Source organism: Oncorhynchus masou, unplaced genomic scaffold, assembly GCF_036934945.1.
Source record: "Oncorhynchus masou masou isolate Uvic2021 unplaced genomic scaffold, UVic_Omas_1.1 unplaced_scaffold_24___fragment_4___debris, whole genome shotgun sequence".
Lineage (NCBI taxonomy): Eukaryota > Metazoa > Chordata > Actinopteri > Salmoniformes > Salmonidae > Oncorhynchus > Oncorhynchus masou.
In genome coordinates, this window is record NW_027016551.1 from 342,571 (window position 1) to 363,970 (window position 21,400).

General features: G+C 42.4%; 1 protein-coding gene across 2 annotated transcripts in view; it reads left to right on the forward strand.

The window, feature by feature from the left end:
- Window positions 1-21,400, forward strand: part of afap1l2 (actin filament associated protein 1-like 2) — a 140,888-nt gene that overhangs the window by 11,789 nt on the left and 107,699 nt on the right. For both annotated transcript variants that reach the window (XR_010455486.1, XM_064964699.1), the window contains exon 2: window positions 8,523-8,651. Coding sequence is in view for 1 of the 2 variants with exons in the window: in XM_064964699.1 (XP_064820771.1) it covers window positions 8,523-8,651 (129 nt within the window). In the remaining variant the exon portion in view is untranslated. The remainder of the gene's footprint in view (window positions 1-8,522; window positions 8,652-21,400) is intronic.

Sequence of the window (21,400 nt, forward strand, 5' to 3'; positions counted from 1 at the left end):
ATTTCCAACTTTTTTAACAAATCAAAAACTGAAAAATTGGGCGTGCAAATTTATTCAGCCCCCTTAAGTTAATACTTTGTAGCGCCACCTTTTGCTGCGATTACAATTTTTTTGCTACGACTTACAAACAGCTGTAAGTCGCTTGGGGTATGTCTATCAGTTTTGCACATCGAGAGACTGACATTTTTTCCCATTCCTCCTTGCAAAACAGCTCGAGCTCAGTGAGGTTGGATGGAGAGCATTTGTGAACAGCAGTTTTCAGTTCTTTCCACAGATTCTCGATTGGATTCAGGTCTGGACTTTGACTTGGCCATTCTAACACCTGGATATGTTTATTTTTGAACCATTCCATTGTAGATTTTGCTTTATGTTTTGGATCATTGTCTTGTTGGAAGACAAATCTCCGTCCCAGTCTCAGGTCTTTTGCAGACTCCATCAGGTTTTCTTCCAGAATGGTCCTGTATTTGGCTCCATCCATCTTCCCATCAATTTTAACCATCTTCCCTGTCCCTGCTGAAGAAAAGCAGGCCCAAACCATGATGCTGCCACCACCATGTTTGACAGTGGGAATAGGTGTGTTCAGGGTGATGAGCTGTGTTGCTTTTACGCCAAACATAACGTTTTGCATTGTTGCCAAAAAGTTCAATTTTGGTTTCATCTGACCAGAGCACCTTCTTCCACATGTTTGGTGTGTCTCCCAGTTGGCTTGTGGCAAACTTTAAACGACACTTTTTATGGATATCTTTAAGAAATGTCTTTCTTCTTGCCACTCTTCCATAAAGGCCAGATTTGTGCACTATACGACTGATTGTTGTCCTATGGACAGAGTCTCACACTTCAGCTGTAGATCTCTGCAGTTCATCCAGAGTGATCATGGGCCTCTTGGCTGCATCTCTGATCAGTATTTTCCTTGTATGAGCTGAAAGTTTAGAGGGACGGCCAGGTCTTGGTAGATTTGCAGTGGTCTGATACTCCTTCCATTTCAATATTATCGCTTGCACAGTGCTCCTTGGGATGTTTAAAGCTTGGGAAATCTTTTTTTATCCAAATCCGGCTTTAAACTTCTTCACAACAGTATCTCGGACCTGCCTGGTGTGTTCCTTGTTCGTCATGATGCTCTCTGCGCTTTTAACGGACCTCTGAGACTATCACAGTGCAGGTGCATTTATACGGAGACTTGATTACACACAGGTGGATTGTATTTATCATCATTAGTTATTTAGGTCAACATTGGATCATTCAGAGATCCTCACTGAACTTCTGGGGAGTGTTTGCTGCACTGAAGGTAAAGGGGCTGAATAATTTTGCACGCCCAATTTTTCAGTTTTTGATTTGTTAAAAAAGTTTGAAATATCCAATAAATGTCGTTCCACTTCATGATTGTGTCCCACTTGTTGTTTATTCTTCTCAAAAAAATACAGTTTTATATCTTTATGTTTGAAATGTGGCAAAAGGTCCGAAGTTCAAGGGGGCCGAATACTTTCGCAAGGCACTGTACATAACCATATCTATTTGACTTGCATGAAAGACGGATACATTACTCATGTCATCGTGTCCCTTCACACTCATGATTGTGGTCAGAGGCTGCCTTAAGGCCCTATGCCATGAGGAGTTTTGTTTTTGTAAGATAAGGCAGGGAAGAAGGGAGTGAGGGAGAGATAGAGGCAGAGCAGGATGCGTTAAAGAGGTGGCATCGGGTACAGTCAGCTTAATTGAATCAACAGTGTGGGGGTGACATATTTTTCACCACTGTGTAGATCCGTTTGTTGGAAGAACTGCATCAGTGGCATAGAACTGTGAATCGGTCATTGAGATGCAATGGCTCTACGTTCTGGGGCTCTGCTGTCCACTTCCTATTTAACATTTGGGCAATTCCCAGAGTGACAGAGTGCCCCAAATATATTTATGATGTTTTGGATCTTCCTGAAATGAAATCCATAAAATGGTACTTTGAGGGAAGGAAGCCCGTGTTGGTTTCATCTGAAACCTTAACCATGTGCTCTAAAATATGAATAGTGTTTAGAAAGGAGAATACACCTTTACACATTTATTATGTAAATATTCTGATTTTGTTAACTTTTAGACATATTGTTTTAAACAGTTAACTCCACAAGTACATCAAATTGGGTCTCTGCTACTTTTGAAGTTATAATACATTTTTATGAGCACCACCAACACAGTGAATGTGAAAATGGATTCAAAGGGAACTCCCTCTGCTGGTGATTTGCTGAATGTGCAAACCTAAAGGAGGGCTTTGATTGGATAATAGCCTATAAAGTCAATTTATAAAATGGGTCATATCTTCAAAGTATCAGAGAGCCCATTTCCTGAAGATCTAAAACAACAAAATGGAATTGCGCCATGATATTTGTGTCTCACATAGCACATTTGATGTGACTAGTTGATTTTTATGTTCTAGAACCCTGTGTGTTACTAATTTAGGCTTAACAAAGTTGATTTACGTTTAATGGATGACCTGCTTCACATTTCCACCCCCCTCTTTTTTAAATAATTGTTTTATTCATATGAATCTATTCTTTTAAACAATTATTTTTGACAAAATGAACGATTCACTTTGCCATTGAAGTAGTTGGGATTCATTTCAATTGCAGTGAATCGAATCATGTGAATCAAAATAATATTTTGTGAATTGCGAACAGCAATTTTTGGAATAAATATTAGCTGTAGTCTTCCTTTTGGATTATGTAGCTGGAAAACTTGTTTTGTAGATACCTGAAGTTGATCTGGGCATTCAATTTATGGGACATTGCAACTCGAGATGCAAGTCAACCTGCAAAGTAAACACCTCTAAGGTAAGATAAATATGACTAAACTAGAAAAGGTACATTTCCTGAAGAAAATGTGTGTGCTTTCTTCAGCTGTCTAAAAATATTTCTATGGTAGGGCGAGATGTATTAAACGCCCACATCAGTAGAAATTATATTTTTCTAGCCGATGATCTGAGCTTACCCATGATGTTGCGTCAATCGTTTTAGTCAAAGTATGATTTGTAGTGACAATTTCGAACTGCCCATTGTGCAAATCTGTGTGACTGCAGTGTCTTTCCCTATGATATGATGTACAAATTATTTTCAGACTACATTTTGATTCAGGGCAGGGTTTTATTTGAATGTTACCAATCACCAACATGGCATTGTTTATTAATCAGAAACAGCTGCAAAGTTATTCCTCTTTGCGACTGATATGAGCCAAACAGCCTTGTGTCCACTTGGCCGCCTGAGCCATGGAGCAAATTGAAATAGGAGGTGCCAGACATTTGTCGTAACCCATAATTGGATAATTGGTACATTTTCACTTATTTTTTTAACTAGTCTGTATAGAAAATATATATCTGAACATTTTAATTGCGTGGTATGATAGCATTTTGCAAACCCGCTCCCCCCGTCGCCCCAAGGTGAATGGTTTTGACCCATAAAGTTTTACGTCACTGCTTTGATTGGTGAATTGTTAGCGAGAAACCAAAAGTGTCTATTCAGATAATGAAAAGGCACCCAAGAAGGAAAATTCAAGGAACTTGTCATTTGCAGCATGCATTATCATGAGAAAAGTAATTGTAGCCTATCATTTTACTTCCCGTGTGAGAACCATCAGCACAGGCTGACTTCTACCACAGCTGAAGCCTGCCAGCAGCCTACCTACCAAAGGTTGCACAGTGTCCATTACAATAAAAAAATGGATATTAGCTATCTTTCAATAGTTATCCATATTACCGGAGCTTAATCTTATTCTTTCTAACTATTTATATGTCGTATTTGCGGACCATTTTGGCGACCAGTGGGTCAGAAGTTTACATGCACTCAATTAGTATTTGGTAGCATTGCCTTGAAATTGTTTCACTTGGGTCAAACGTTTCGGGTAGCCTTCCACAAGCTTCCCACAATAAGTTGGGGGAAATTTGAACCATTCCTCCTGACAGAGCTGGTGTAACTGAGTCAGGTTTGTAGGCCTCCTTGCTCTCACACACTTTTTCAGTTCTGCCCACAAATCTTCAATAGGTTTGAGGACAGGGCTTTGTGATGGCCACTCCAATACCTTGACTTTGTCGTCCTTAAGCCATTTTGCCACAACTTTGGAAGTATGCTTGGGGTCAATGTCCATTTGGAAGACACATTTGCGACCAATCTTTAACTTCCTGAATAATGTCTTGAGATGTTGCTTCAATCTATCCATATAATTTTATTTTCTCATGCTGCCATCTATTTCTGCAGCAAAGCAACCCCACAACATGATGCTGCCACCCGCGTGCTTCACAGTTGGGATGGACTTCTTCGGCTTGCAAGCCTCCCCCTTTTTCCTCCAAACATGACAATGGTCATTATGGCCAAACCATTTTATTTTTGTATTATCAGACCAGAGGACATTTCTCCAAAAAGTACAATCTTCTTCCCCATGTGCAGTTGCGAACTGTAGTCTGGCTCTTTTATGGCGGTTTTGGAGCAGTGACTTCTTCCTTGCTGAGCGGCCTTTCAGGTTATGTCGATACTTTGTACCTGTTTCGTCCAGCATCTTCACAAGGTACTTTGCTGCTGTTCTGGGATTGATTTACACTTTTCGCACCAAAGTCCATTAATCTCTAGGAGGCAGAACTCGTCTCCTTCCTGAGCGGTATGACGGCTGCTGGTCCCATGGTGTTTATACTTGTTTGTTTGCACACATGAACATGGTACCTTCAGGCGTTTGGAAATTGCTCCCAAGTATGAACCAGACTTGTGGAGGTCTACAGTTTTTTTTTCTGAGGTCTTGGCTGATTTCTTTTCATTTTCCCATGATGTCAAGCAAAGAGGCACTGAGTTTGAAGGTAGGCCTTGATATACAACCACAGGTATTCCTCCAATGGACTCAAATTATTTCAATTAGCCTATCATAAGCTTCTGAAGTCAAGACATCATTTTCTGGAATTTTCCAAGCTGTTTAAAAGCACATTAAACTTACTGTATGTAAACTTCTGACCCACTGAAATTGTGATACAGTGAATTATAAGTGAAATAATCTGTCTGTAAACAATTCTTGTGTCATGCACAAAGTAGATGTCCTAACCTACTTGCCAAAACTATAGTTTGTTAGCAAGAAATTTGTGGAGTGGTTTAACTACGGGTTTTAATAACTCCTACCTAAGCGTATGTAAACTTCCGACTTCAACTGTAGATGGGGGGGCAATCAATTCACATATGGGTCCAGGACACAGCTGGGAGCTGAGGTGGGTCTATAACAAGCAGCAACAGTGATGGACTTATTCCTGGAGAGATGGATTTTTAACAGTTGAAGCCCAAGCTGTTTGGGTATAGACCTGGATAGTATGACAGAACTCTGCAGGCTATCTTTACAGTAGATTGCAACACCGCCCCCTTTAGCAGTTCGATCTTGACAAACAATGTTGTATTTGGGGAAGGAAATTTCAGATTTTTTTGGTGGCCTTAAACCAGGATTCAGACACGGTTAGGACATCAGGGTTGGCAGAGTGTGCTAAAGCATTGAATAAAGCAAACTTAGGGAGTAGGCTTCTGATCTTGACATGCAAATGAGAGCGCCCGGGGACACGCAGGGCCTGGGTTAACCTCTACATCACCAGAGGAACAGAGGAGGAGTAGGATGAGGGTACGGTTAAAGGCTATAAGAACTGGTCGTCTAGTGCGTAGGGAACAGAGAATAAAAGGAGCAAATTTCTGGACGTGGTAGAATAGATTCAGGGCATAATGTACAGAGAAAGGTATGGTAGGGTGCAAGTACAGTGTAGGTAAACCTAGGCATTGAGTGACGATGAGAGAGTTTGCATCTCTGGAGGCTCTAGTTAAGTTATGTGCGGTCTCCGCATGTGTGGGGGCTGGGACAAAGGAGCTACCTGTGACATGTTGAGCAGGACTAGGGGCTCCTCAGTAAAATAAACAATGAGAGCTACCCTAAAGTACAGTATACAAGGCATATTGACATTAGAGGGAGGCATAAAGCAATCACAGGTGTTTATTGGGAGAGCTAAGACAACAATGGGTAAGACAACAACGGGTAAACAACTAGGGCGACAACAACGGGTAAATGGAGATGAATGTGCAGAGAGGGTAATTTAGCTACACACAGGGCTTGAGTTCGAGGCTGGGGCCGACAGATAAACAAAATGAAGTAGTGTGTTAATGAACAGCCCAGCAGGCATCAGCTGTGTGGCCGAGTGATCATAGGGTCCAATGAGCAGCAATAGATGAAACAGGGAGCAGTTCGGTAGTCGTTACTATGCTGGGTGAGCGGGAGTTCAGAAAGCTAGCGTGCCTGGGCTAGCAGATGGGTCTTCACCAACATCCACGACGCAGTGGCCGGTTGAGAGCACATCAGCCCGAATTCCAGCAGACCAGTCGTGATGGATCGGCGGGGCTCCGTGTCGACAATGGGTATTGGCAAGAGAGGTATTGTAGTTGGTGTACTTAGTTTGCTAGCCGGGAGATTGGCCTAGCTCGAGGCTAACTCGAGGCTAACTGGTGCTTGCTTCTAGTCAAGGGTGTTAGCCACAATAGCCACTCGGTAGCAGCTAGGTAGCTGCGATGATCTGGTGTGATGGTCAAGAGCTTGCGGCAGGAATCCGGTAATGTAGTTTGAAAAAAATGTGGTCTGATATGCTCAGCGCGGATATTGCGTTGTGCAGACTGGCAGGTATTATGTGGGCTATCCAAGCTGAAGCGGCTGGTGTCTGCGCTAAAGGTGAAGTGCTAGCAGTGGCTAACAGTGACTAAATAGCTAGTAGCTAATTAGCTGGCTAGTTTCTGATGGCTTGCTTCAGATGGAGGTTCCAGTTCAGATGGAGGTTCCAGTCTAAAAAATAGGAGATCCGTACCACATTGGGTGAGGCGGGTTGTTGCAGGAAGGTATATGTAATTGGAAAATTGAAAAAAAGGGATTGAATATATTAAAATGTATAATGAAGAAAACGGAAAAAAACTGAATATTTACACGGGACAAAAACAAACACGTCTTACTGCTACGCCATCTTGGATGTAGATGATTGTATGCCATCTATAAATACAAATACAGTTGTTAAATTATGAGCCTAGTTGGTTTCGCCACCGAAAAAGGCAGTAACCTTCAGAGAGATGAGTTCGGATTGGTCTGCCATGGAGTACGCTTCTGTCTATAACATGAACTGGTCAGTATGTGTAGGTAATCCTTTCTAACACTGCTTTAAAAAATAAAGATATCACATTGTAGAACTGCATAAGTGTTGTTCTCCAATTTCTGGAGGACTGAGTTTTGAAATCAGTGGAATTAGAATATGATATCTAAGGAGATGGAGAAAATTCAGGGTTTGATTGCAAGTCAGAAAGAGAACACACAGAATGCTGTTGTGTAAAACACCTGTTTCTGGATTACATCTTCAAACTAAGGGTAACCATGGCATCCGTGACAAATAGGGAGAAGCGTCCATCCATGTATTGGGGTAAGATAGTCTAGCAAGCTACATTTTCAGATATTATATGTTTCTAATTTGGTCATAAAGTCGTTTTTATTTAAAGTTAAAGTGTACTTTTAGCTAGCTAGCTAACGTTACGTGTATGATCTGTGTAGGAATATTATTCGTATCTCAGAGCCATTTGCATTGCTAGTTATAGCATAATGTTAGGTAGCTAATTTCTTAAAATCAATCCCCTATACAATGTTATTATAAAACAGGTTTTAAATTATCTGGTAATGCCAATACGGAATACTATCAAATGCTTCTCAAAGATGCCCTCTGGTGGTCAAACTAGCAATAACTTGCAGTAACAGAAAAAATGGCTGAGAGTTAAATGACGTGCCACAGAATGCTGCACCAGCACCCAAGGTGTGCCACAGATTGACGCAACTTTTAAAGGAGTCTCTTTTCAACACACTAACCCAATAGGCTACATGTAAATCTACATTTTAAATGTGAGATTTGAACTCTTGTCACAATCTGCGACAATTACATGGACCAGGCACTTTACACAGAGAGCAATTTCACCAGTCAGTCAAATACACATAATAGCCTAGTTGCTTTGATGATCAGAGCGTGCTGTTGGTATGTTAAGGGCGCTTCCACAAACAAGTGTTGGAGCACGTCCAACGAAATCTACGATTTTAATTGGCTGCAGAAGTTGTGCCAGGATGTAATCACTGCCACCTTGTGAGGTTAGCAAAGGGCTAATGTGTGTCATGTGATCTGATGGGACCTTCTACAATTTTGCTTTCTGTCACATGCAAGTAAATCAAAAATGTTTAATTGTCTGATGTGCATCTTGTGTGTGAGAACCGGTTTAACTTGCTTAAAATGCTTGCTTATGTTCGCATGTAGCAGAAAGTAATGAACCACAACTTGAAACAAGACAGTAATAGTAACAGTTGGTCAGAGCACTCTACATTGTATGGGGAGGGGAACTCATCTTACCCACTGCCAATGTGTAGCAGCATCCACCTTTTCTTCTTTAGGCTTTACTCACAGATAAGTTAAGTTCCTAACACTGTCCAAAACTGACAATGTTTGTTCTCTGTGTGTCCTATTCTAGTGCTGGATCAACTCCTGGAGGAGCTGCAGTGCTTCCTCCTGATCCTGGATCGGGAAAACCTGAGTGGGAATGCCACTGTGCAGAAAGGCATGCTGTCTGACCTGCTGCAGTCCTACAGATGCTCCAACGGTATGTGTAACCAGTGGAAATCTGACATGGCCCAGCAAACATGTCCACATTGGCATGAGCTGGGCCCAAAGCGGGCAAATATATTGGCCCCATGTAGGTTTCCCACATTGGGCCGATGCGCCTTGCTCATCGGCTCCACATTGGCCCCAAGGTCGGTGGCTCCAAGAAAAGCCATAACAACCAACTATAATTGGGAGTCCCATATGGCGGTGCACAATAGGCCCAGTGTCGTCTGGGTTAGGGTTTGGCTGGGGTAGGCTGTCATTTTCAATAAGAATTTGTTCTTAACTGACTTGCCTAGTTAAATTAAGGTAAAATAATATATGTATTGTATGTTTGTATGGCCCACCAGGCACGTGCACAGATAGGGTTATACCTGTGCCGAGCACATGCCCCTTTGCCCTTCCACTCACCAAGTGCCCTTTTGGGTGGTGGTATAATTTTTGTTGTTGTGTACTGTTTTTGTCATTGTTCTAAACCCACTGCCCCCAAGATGTTGTGATGTCGTCAAGTTCGCCACCCCTTACCCTGTCCAGTGGTTAGCCCTGTACAGAGCTCACGTGCGCCCGGGTTGCCTTTTTCTCAGTCCGTCCTGTACAGAGATTGTGTGGGCCGGGTCTCCAAACATGCATGGCCTGAGATGTGGTCACTGGTCATGTGTGTAGCGAGCTACCCAGTTTAAAAATCAACAGTAGACTACTGCCACAGCAGCATAACATTTGATTAACACTTGATTTATATCATCATCAATATTCGGTTTGGCTTTGCAGCAGCATTTAATTTATTTCCTTATAGAATCAAAGCTGCGGAAAGCCTGGTGAATTTAAATACATTTGCCAAAGTTATAGAATTACTTCTGTCAGTTCAGAAAGAAATTGGATAATTCTACACCATGAGTAGACACAGCAGGGGTGGCAGGTAGCCTAGTGGTTAGAGTGTTGGACTAGTAACTGAAAGGTTGCAAGATCGAACCCCGAGCTGACAAGGTGAAAAGTCTGTTGTTCTGCCCCTGAACAAGGCAGTTAATCCACTGTTCCTAGGCCGTCATTGAAAATAAGAATTTGTTCTTAACTGACTTGCCTAGTTAAATAAAGGTGAAAATATATAGAATTTAGCCACAGAGGATCAATAGCTTATTTTAAAACATTGCCTAGCTGTGGATTGTGTGTAGCCCAATAACAAAGGATAGCCTACAGTGGGGAATGCACTGTTAATCTGTCAGACAAAACAATATTTCTAATACAATCGCGTGCAAATGGCTCTTGCTGAAAAAAGAAGATCGTAATCTGTGTGCTATCAACATCTAGTAGGCCAATTGCAAAGTAGGCTAAAACAATAGAGAGCACGGCTTTTGGCACTACTTTGTAAAACAATGTTTGCTCACAATTTATTTATTTTATTTATTTTTTAAAAAGGCCTCCTGTGGGGATGGGATAAAAAATGAATAATATAAAATAGATATAGGACAAAACACACATCACGACAAGAGAGACAACATAACACTCCATAAAGAAAGAGCTAAGACAACAGCATGGCAGCAACACACGAAAACACATCATGGTAGCAACTAGGTATGCAATGGTACAGTGGGTCCATGGTTCGGTATGTATCGCGGTTTGTGGGTAACGGTACGGTTTCGGTATCTTTATATTTAAGAAAAAAATAAAAACACATCTCCCTTTAAACATTGAACTCTTTATTTTGCCAAGAGACAAATACAACTTTTTCCATTCAGAAAAGTGTATGAAATCAAGGGGAAAAAAACATTAAAATTAAAAGTGCTTCTTAGCTTGGACAACCTGTAGGTGCTTTGCCTTCTCTAGTTTAAATAAACATGGTACATACTTGTATAGGCAATATTAAATGTAAAAAATAACTTGAATTGAAACATCAAGTTGGTACCCTATATGAGATATCTATTCCTTTATGTTGAGGTTCTTCTTTAAAAATATAAACACGTCAACATTCTCTGAAGCAAGACGAGAACGGCTTGCACTGACATTGTCCCCTGCAGTGGAGAAAACTCTCACTTGCAACAGAGGTTCCCGGGACACTGAGGCACATCACATTTTAACGCACATGATAAAAACAATATCATGAAAAATAATTTAAAAAATAGGTAATACCTGATGTTCATGCTCCACAATTTCTTTGATGAGATCCTTGTAGACTCTGTCACAGCAGGCTGGTAGGGAGGAGGCTGGCTATGTCTTTAACCGAATTCTTCACAGCCTGTCCCTTACTGCAGAGTAGATGGCCGGTTGCTGATCCACATGACGTTCCAGCATGTCATGTATGGTGCTCCAACGGGTTGTGACATCATGGATTAATTTGTGCTTTGGTATATCTAGCATCTCTTGCTTGACTGTCAACTTGGTGAGCACTTCTGCTTTCTGAAGAAAAGTCACCTGTTTTTCTGACCTTCCCCAGGATGCGGGACACTTCCTTGAGAGAGACTGCCCTCTTGGCTGCGAGGTTCAGGATGTGTGCAAAACATCCAATGTGGGGACCAAACCCATCAGCTTCATGGATGGCATTCACAATGTTTTGTGTGTAGTCTGTAGTGGCTAGGATTGTGATATTTGGTCTCTCTAGCTTCCACTCAGTGACATCATTCATTCATTCTAGGGCTGAGTGTGTGCTTGTATGACTCTCATACAGGGGACGAGTTTGCACGTAGCTCTTCATCTCCCAATCCAGTACGTAGTTAACCGTCACAGTGAGGTAGCTTTGAGTTGCTCTGGCGGTCCAACTATCAGTGGAGAGAGTTAGATAGGGTGTCTGTCAATTCATTTTCAATTTCTCTCCGTGATGTTTCATAGAGTTTGGGAATTACGTTGCTGCTGAAATGTGTGCAGGAGGGGACATTGTTACGCGGTAAAACATTTTTTTTTTTTATCAGCTGACGAAATCCTGAGTCAGTAACCACCGAATAGAATAGGGCTGCAAATCTTTGGCTATGAATACTCCCACTGCTTTCGTTATTTCTTTATGATTTTCTGAATTTGTCTCAAATTGTTGTTAGAAGGCAACAGTGAGAGATTTGTTGTGTTTTCGCTAACGAGTGGACTCTCCTTGCTCCAGCTGCACCTGAAAGGGATATGGCTGGGTGATGGTGACGTAAATGACACATCATGTTAGAAGTGTTTCCACTAGAGTAGCCGACAGTGGCAAAGCAATGCTTGCAGACTGTACTTGGTTTGTTTACGGTCTTCTTACCCTCGCCTCTTCACTAGCGTACACCATTGTCACGTTGGAGCTGAGAGAATATTTGTTTTTAGTTTCCCTTCTCTTCATGTTCCCCTTTAGGAAGGTTTCCTACTGAGATGTCATTGCAAATCGTCCATTGACTTTTTAATGGGGAGGGGGTTGCAGTCACTGCGGTTGCCACATTTTGAGACATTGCTGTGGAGTAAAGTTTGTCAGCCCACAAGGAGCCCCCTAACAGCCTGGGGCCACAAGCAGTTGCCTGCCTTGCCTGTTCACAAGCTGAGTGTTTGGTTCTGTGAATCTGAATGTACAACGTGCATGTAGTATGCAATGGATTAGGGAGATTCCTACTGCTTGAGCTATGTTGTTGATGTAAATTGAGAAGAGCGTGGGGCCTAGGATTGAGCCTTAGGGTACTCCCTTGGTGACAGGCAGTGGCTGAGACAGCAGATGTTCTGACTTTATACACTGCACTCTCTGAGAGAGGTAGTAAGCAAATCAGTCCACAGACCCTTCAGAGACACTAATACTCCTTAGCCGGCCCACAAGAATGGAATGGTCTACCCTATCAAAAGCTTTGGCCAAGTCAATAAAAATAGCAGCACAACATAGAATGACATCATTTAGGACCATTAAGGTTGCAGTGACACATCCATAACCTAAGCGGAAACCAGATTGCATACCCGAGAGAATACTATAGACATCAAGAAAGTCAGTCAGTTGATTATTGACAAAAATTTTCCAACACTTTTGATAAACAGGGCAAAATAGAAATTGGCCTATAACAGTAGGATCAGCTTTATCTCCCCCTTTAGATAAAGGATACACCGTGGCTGCCTTCCAAGTAATGGGGAAACTCAGAGATAGGTTTGGCAATGATGGGGGCAGCAACCTTAAAGAAGAAAGGGTCTAAACCATCTGAACCAGATGTTTTGTTTGGGGTCAAGTTTAAGGAGCTCCTTTAGCACCTCGAACTCAGTGACCGTCTGCAGGGAGAAACTTTGTAGTGTGGGAGGGGGAAAAGAAGGAGGAGCATCGGGGATAGTCCCATTAGAAGGGGTGGGAGATGATGGGCAAGGAGGCATGACAGAGTCAAATAGGAATCCTGACTTAATGAAGTGGTAATTAAAGAGCTCAGCCATATGCTCCTTGTCAGTAACAACCACATCATCAACGTTAAGGGACATGAGCAGCTGTGAGGAGGGTTTATTCTCCAGTTCTTTAACTGTTTTCCAGAACTTCTTGGGATTAGACCCATAAGGAGAGTACTGCTCCTTAACGTAACTAACTTTGGCCTTCTGGATAGCTTGAGTGCACTTATTTCTAATTTGCCTGAACGAGAGCCAATCAGCCTGAGTATGCGTGTGTCGAGTGATTTGCCAAATGGAATACTTGAGGTGTTGTAACTCTGCCAGATCACAGTCGAACCAGGGACTGAACTTGTTTTTAATTCTCAATTCTTTATGGACACGTATTTGTTAACGATACCACTGGAAATATCAAAAAAGAAGGTCCAAGCATCTTCGACAGAGGGGATTCATCTGATTTTATACCAATTTACAGAGGACAGATCATAAAGGAAGGCTTGCTCATTAAAGTTTTTTAGAAAACATTTAGGACAAGTCAGGACAGATTGTTTCATTGAGTAGCCTTTATGAACATAGGTTGTAAAACAGTGATCACTTAGGTCATTATAGAAAAACACCAGACTGATATCTATCAGGATTATTTGTAAGGATTATTTGTAAGGATAACATCAAGGGGAGTTGCCTTTTCTGGGTGTTTGGAGTCATACTTTGTGAGATTGGTAATAATCTGAGAAAGATGTAGGGAGTCCCATTATTGCTTTAGGAATTGGCCTGGTGGTTTAAGCATGTCCCAGTTTAGGTCACCTAGCAGGACAAATTCAGACTTAGTGTAAGGGACCAGGAGAGCTAGGGCATTTCGGGTGGCTGATAACACCCAGCAACAGTCAACAAAGAGTTATTTGAAAGTTTAATGTGTAAAACCAGCAAATCAAATTGTTTGGGGACAGACTTGGTGGAGACAACTGAGCACTGAAGGTGTTCCTTTGTAAAGATTGCCACTTCACCAACTTTGGAAGATCCGTCTTGCCAAAAAAGGTTAAAACCAGAAAGGTTAACATCAGTGTTCAAAACACTCTTTCTTAATCAGTCTCATTAGTCTCAGCAATGACCAACATATCTGGATTGGAGCTGTGAACCCACACTTTCAATTGATGCATTTTAGGTAATAAGCTTCTAGTGTTAATGTTAAGAAAGCCAGGCTTTTACAAGAACAGGGATCAGTGAAGCAGATATCAGAGCATAAATCAGAATTGGGGCTAGCAACAGTAGATGGGCCAGGGTGTACATGTACATTTCCAGATATAATCAGCAGTAATACAAATCAGGGCACGGCAGAGGACAGGGAGAGCTCTGCAGTGTTGATTTCTAAAATGTGCATGTGCATTAGATGGCAACAAGATCATATTGCACAGCAATTTCATCAGGTAACATGAATACAAACCTGGCGAGAGGTGGTTAGAGTAGGATGGGAGGCCAAGAGTTTGTGTAACCAATAGACAGTCTTGAGTGTATGAACAAACATAGACTGTCCCACGGTTGGGTAAACAAGCCATATAACAACTTGGGGCTAGCCATTGTAAGTTCAGAGTCACTCGCCTCAACAGTGCATGTGTGCTGGAGGCGAGCGAAAGCTCGGGACAGAAAGGGGAGTGTGGCGAGGGTACCTATACCAGACAGGGGGAGACAGGCCAGAGCAGTCAATGAACAGATTGCCAGGTGGAATCCAAGCAGCAGTACAACAGGCAACTGGAGTAGCTGTCACACCCACTTGAGAGAAGCTTTTTTTTCAGGAGGCAGATTCCTTGTAGAAAATCCCATCTAGCTAACTAATATAGATTTTTTTATTTTATTTTACCTTTATTTAACCAGGCAAGTCAGTTAAGAACAAATTCTTATTTTCAATGACGGCCATGATAGCAAGTCTTTGTCCATCTTTTCCACGTGGAAAAGGAGGTTGTTAGCTAGCTATATCCTTTCAGTGTCTGCAAATGGTCCTTTACAACGTCCAAACAAAGTTGTCCTATGGCTGTTGTATTTTGGGGATTCTGAGGAGGATATCTTCTCTGCGCAGATGGAGGGGGCTTCAAAAGCCTCTGCATTTGGGTTGGGAGGGGCTGTGAAACTCTTGCCATTGTTAGGCTCAAGAGTTTTCACACCTTTCACTTCACACTTCAGTGCTAGTTTCTGTCAGATTCTTTCCTAGCAGTTTGGTAGCCTTATTTATTAAGGACACAATGCAGATAGCCCGGTTAGCCAATGTGCGGGAGCACTGGTTGGTCGGGCCAATTGAGGTAGTATGTATATGAATGTAAAGCTAAAGTGACTATGCATATATGATAAACAGAGAGTAGCAGCAGCGTAAAAGAGGGGTTGGGGGGGCACAAAATGCAAATAGTCTGGGTAGCCATTTGATTACCTGTTCAGGAGTCTTATGGCTTGGGGGTAAAAACTGTTGAGAAGCTTTTTTTGTCCTAGACTTGGCACTCCGGTACCGCTTGCCATGCCGTAGTAGAGAGAGCAGTCTATGACTGGGGTGGCTGGGGTCTTTGACAATTTTTAGGGCCTTCCTCTGACACCGCCTGGTGTAGAGGTCCTGGATAGCAGGCAGCTTAACTCCAGTGATGTACTGGGCCGATCGCACTACCCTCTGTAGTGCCTTGCAGTCGGAGGCCGAGCCATTGCCGTACCAGGCAGTGATGCAACCAGTGCTCTTGATGTTGCAGCTGTGGGGGAATAGGCTTTGTCGTGCCCTCTTCACGACTGTCTTGGTGTGTTTGGACCATTCTATTTTGTTGGTGATGTGGACACCAAGGAACTTGAAGCTCTCAACCTGCTCCACTACAGCCCCGTCAATGAGAATGGGGACATGCTCGGTCCTCCTTTTCCTGTAGTCCACAATCATTTCCTTAGTCTTAGTTACGTTGAGGGATTGGTTGTTATTCTGGCACCACCCGGACCAGGTCTCTGACCTCCTCCCTATAGGCTGTCTCGTCGTTATTGGTGATCTGGCGTTATTGGTGATCTGTTGTGTCGTCTGGAAACTTAATGATGGTGTTGGAGTCGTGCCTGGCCATGCAGTCGTGGGTGAACAGGGAGTACAGGAGGGGACTGAGCACGCACCACTGAGGGGCCCCTGTGTTGAGGATCAGCGTGGCAGATGTGTTGCTACCTACCCTCACCACTTGGGGGCAGCCCGTCAGAAAGTCCAGGATCCAGTTGCAGAGGGAGGAGCTTAGTCCCAGGATCCTTAGCTTAGTGATGAGCTTTGAGGGTACTATGGTGTTGAACGCTGAGCTGTAGTCAATGAATAGCATTCTCACATAGGTGTTCCTTTTGTCCAGGTGGGAAAGGACAGTGTGGAGTGCAATAGAGATTGCACTCCACAGCTCTACCCTTTTTGCTCAGTGCGAATGTTGCCTGCAATCCATGGCTTCTGGTTGGGGTATGTAGTCATTGTGGGGACAACGTTCTCGATGCACTTTTTGATAAAGCCCGTGACTGATGTGGTGTACTCCTCAATGCCATCGGAAGAACCCCGGAACTTGTTCCAGTCTGTGATAGCAAAACAGTCCTGTAGTTTAGCATCTGCTTCATCTGACCATCTGAATTGGAAGAAGGTTTTGATGTTGAGGTTAGTATCCTGTATAAGTCCTTCAAAAAATAGGCCTGTTGGAAGCTGAAACTATTATTTGGTAGTCTGCAGCAGACAGATTATAGTCTTATTTTTTTCAGCCGGAGCCGCGCATCATTGGGTGTCAGTGAAACTGGAAAGCTTTTTTAGGACTTGTACAATATGTTTCCGCTCAACTAGGCCTAGGCTATTGATGGATTCAAGATGAGGTCGTTTTTATTGATCTCAGATTCTCAGTTTGTCAGTGTTAAAGTAGCTTGTTCTTTCAATCATTTGTTCAGTATTAAAACAGTAAAGGTGTAAAATGATGTAGAATTGCATGAAAAGCATTTTGAAAGAGAAATATTTCCCGGACCCTAGGCTACTGAAACATTGCCCAATGTATGCAACTTCTGTAAGCTCTTCTACTCTAATGCTCTATGCAATCTCTTTTGCACGCCAGTATCTCTACATGCACATGACCATCTGATCATTTATCATTCCAGTGTTAATCTGCTAAATTGTAATTATTCGCCTACCTCCTCATTCCTTTTGCACACAATGTATATAGACTCTTTCTTTTTTTTCTACTGTGTTATTGACTTGTTTATTGTTTACTCCATGTGTAACTCTGTGTTGTTGTCTGTTCACACTGCTATGCTTTATCTTGGCCATGTCGCAGTGAGAACTTGCTCTCAACTAGCCTACCTGGTTAAATAAAGGTGAAATAAAAAAATAATGCAAATGCAATGATATGCATGCAATGCTTTATTACCTCAAAGCTCCCCAGGTCAGTCCCTTCTCGTGCTCACTTTTTGTTTCGTCACCTCCCGATTTACAAATTAAGCACTGAACACTGTACTCTAGACTCTAGCTAACCACCATATACTAAAATATTCACACAAGCCACTAGCCAGCCAGCCATATATCCTGAGTTAGAAGATTATGAATATTAGGCTATATTATGAAGTAAGAGCAAGAAAAATCACAATAATACATAAAACATTTTTTGTTTTACCCTCTTTTCCAGATGTCAATCGTGTCTTTAGGAGGCACTTTAACTCGCGTGCCCACAATTTGTGAATGGCTAGCCCATGTTGGGTTGATGTGGGCTTGGTGTGGGCTAGCCTGTGTTGGGCTGGTGTAGGCTCACCTGTGTTGGGGTGGTGTGAGCTAGCCCATGGCCACTGAATACCCACATGGGGCCAATGGGGTCATGCTTGCTAGGGGGTCTCCTGCTAATCTCGAAATCCAGAACCAGATTGTCACGTGATTTACTGGATTTGGTTCTGGGGGATTGTTGAGATTTTTGGCCTAGTGCAAGTTGCGAAGACCACACCGCCTCCCCTGAAATCCTCTCGGTAGTCTATCGGCCAAATTAACCCCTCCCCTTCCAAAGGTTGAAAGATGCCCACCCCTGCGAAATCCTGATTTGTCTAAATCAGGGGTACACGCAATGCCATCGGGGGTACGCCAGATAAAAATGTGAATCACATTAAATATATATATATATTCGTATACAAAAACTGTCCATTTAGTAAAAATGTAAGGCCGGCGTGCATAGAGACACATACCAGCTCTACTGGTGGTACTGCTACTACCAGCAGTACTACACCTGCACCTGTCGACGACACAAATTGTTCTGCTTCCATGAGCACATCCAATGCTACCATCAGTAATTCTACATTTGTTGTTAGCCCAGCTAGCATGGACACTCACAGTTGTGAATCTGATGCAGCCAAAGAGCTACTGCCCCCTTACCCGGGAAAGCACAGAACAACCGACAGGGACGATGGACCATCGAAGAGGTGCAAATATGATGAGAACTACATTGATTTGGGGTTCACTTATATTGGGAGTAGTGCCTTTCCTCAGCCACAGTGTGTTATATGTGCTAAAGTACTATCTCACAACTCGATGAAACCTTTACTCTTGCGCAGACATTGAGAAACAAAACATGCCAATTTGAAAAAATAAGCCACGGGTGTTTTTGAGCGAGAATTAAGACGACTTTCGAGTAGTAAGACATGTATAAAAGCAACAGATTAATAAGAAGGGGCTAGGAGTGTCTTATATAGTGAGCTGCTGAGTGGCTAGGACAGTTAAGCCGTGCTGCTGCTCCAGTTTCAAATGTTCTGCCTGCGGCTTTGGAACCCTGACCTATTCACCGGACGTGCTACCTGTCTCAGACCTGCTGTTTTCAACTCTCTAGAGACAGCAGGAGCAGTAGAGATACTCTGAATGATCGGCTATGAAAAGCCAACTGACATTTACACCTGAGGTTCTGACCTGTTGCACCCTCGACAATCACTGTGATTTTTATTATTTGACCCTGCTGGTCATCTATGAACATTTGAACATCTTGGCCATGTTCTGTTATAATCTCCACCCGGCACAGCCAGAAGAGGACTGGCCACCCCTCATTGCCTGGTTCCTCTCTAGCTTTCTTCCTCGGTTCTGGCCTTTCTAGGGAGTTTTTACTAGCCATCGTGCTTCTACACCTGCATTGCTTGCTGTTTGGGGTTTTAGGCTGGGTTTCTGTACAGCACTTTGAGATATCAGCTGATGTAAGAAGGGTTTTATAAATTATTTTGATTTGATTAAGCCCCATACTATTGTGGAGGACTTAATGCTTCCTGCTGCCCTGGATATGGCTGGATTTGTCATTTTTCCTATTTTGTTGCCTCACAACCTAGAATTAAAATAGATTTTGTATCATTTGATTTAAACAACATGCCTACCACTTTGAAGATGCAAAATATGGTTTATTGTGAAACAAACAGGAAATAAGACAAAAAGCGGGAACTTGAGCGTGCATAACTATTCACCCCCCCCCCAAAGTCAATACTTTGTAGACTCACCTTTTGCAGCAATTACAGCTGCAAGTCTCTTGGGGTATGTCTCTATAAGCTTGGCACATCTAGCCACTGGGAGTTTTGCCCTTTCCTCAAGACAACTGCTTCTGCTCCTTCAAGTTGGATGGGTTCTGCTAGTGTACAGGAATTCTTAAGTCATACCACTGAAACATTTATTTGGGCTGCAATTTCTGAGGCTGGTTCTCTAAATAACTTATCTTCTGCAACAGAGGTAACTTTGGGTCTTCCTTTCCTGTGGCGGTCCTCATGAGAGCCAGTTTCATCATAGTGCTTGATGGTTTTTGCGATTGCATTTTAAGAAACTTTCAAAGTTCTTGAAATGTTATTTTTCCAAATAGGGCTATCTTCTGTATACCACCCCTACCTTCTCACAACAAAACTGATTGGCTCAAACACATTAAGTGGGAAAGACATTACAAAAATGTACTGTATCTGTTAATTGAAATGCATTCCAGGTGACTACCCCATGAAGCTGGTTGAGAGAATGCCAAGAGTGTGCAAAGCTGTCATCAAGGCAAAGGGTGGTCATTTGAAGAATCTCAAATATAAAATATATTTTGATTTGTTTAACACTTTTTTTGGTTTCTACATGATTCAATATGTGTTATTTCATAGTTTTTATGTCTTCACTATTATACTACAATATAGAAAATAGTAAAAATAAAGACAAATTCTGGAATGAGTAGGTGTGTCAACTTTTGACTGATACTCATATACAGTGCCTTGCGAAAGTCTTCGGCCCCCTTGAACTTTGCGACCTTTTGCCACATTTCAGGCTTCAAACATAAAGATATAAAACTGTATTTTTTTGTGAAGAATCAACAAGTGGGACACAATCATGAAGTGGAACGACATTTATTGGATATTTCAAACTTTTTTAACAAATCAAAAACTGAAAAACTGGGCGTGAAATTATTCAGCCCCCTTAAGTTAATACTTTGTAGCGCCACCTTTTGCTGCGATTATAGCTGTAAGTCGCTTGGTATGTCTATCAGTTTTGCACATCGAGAGACTGAACATTTTTCCCATTCCTCCTTGCAAATCAGCTCGAGCTCAGTGAGGTTGGATGGAGAGCATTTGTGAACAGGAGTTTTCAGTTCTTTCCACAGATTCTCGATTGGATTCAGGTCTGGACTTTGACTTGGCCATTCTAACACCTGGATATGTTTATTTTTGAACCATTCCATTGTAGATTTTGCTTTATGTTTTTGATCATTGTCTTGTTGGAAGACAAATCTCCGTCCCAGTCTCAGGTCTTTTGCAGACTCCATCAGGTTTTCTTCCAGAATGGTCCTGTATTTGGCTCCATCCATCTTCCCATCAATTTTAACCATCTTCCCGGTCCCTGCTGAAGAAAAGCAGGCCCAAACCATGATGCTCCCACCACCATGTTTGACAGTGGGGATGGTGTGTTCAGGGTTATGGGTTGTGTTGCTTTTACGCCAAACATAACATTTTGCATTGTTGCCATCTGACCAGAGCACCTTCTTCCACATGTTTGGTGTGTCTCCCAGGTGGCTTGTGGCAAACTTTAAACGACACTTTTTATGGATATCTTTAAGAAATGGCTTTCTTCTTGCCACTTCCATAAAGGCCAGATTTGTGCAATATACGACTGATTGTTGTCCTATGGACAGAGTCTCCCACCTCAGCTGTAGATCTCTGCAGTTCATCCAGAGTGATCATGGGCCTCTTGGCTGCATCTCTGATCAGTCTTCTCCTTGTATGAGCTGAAAGTTTAGAGGGACGGCCAGGTCTTGGTAGATTTGCAGTGGTCTGATACTCCTTCCATTTCAATATTATCGCTTGCACAGTGCTCCTTGGGATGTTTAAAGCTTGGGAAATCTTTTTGTATCCAAATCCAGCTTTAAACTTCTTCACAACAGTATCTCGGACCTGCCTGGTGTGTTCCTTGTTCTTCATGATGTTCTCTGCGCTTTTAACGGACCTCTATCACAGTGCAGG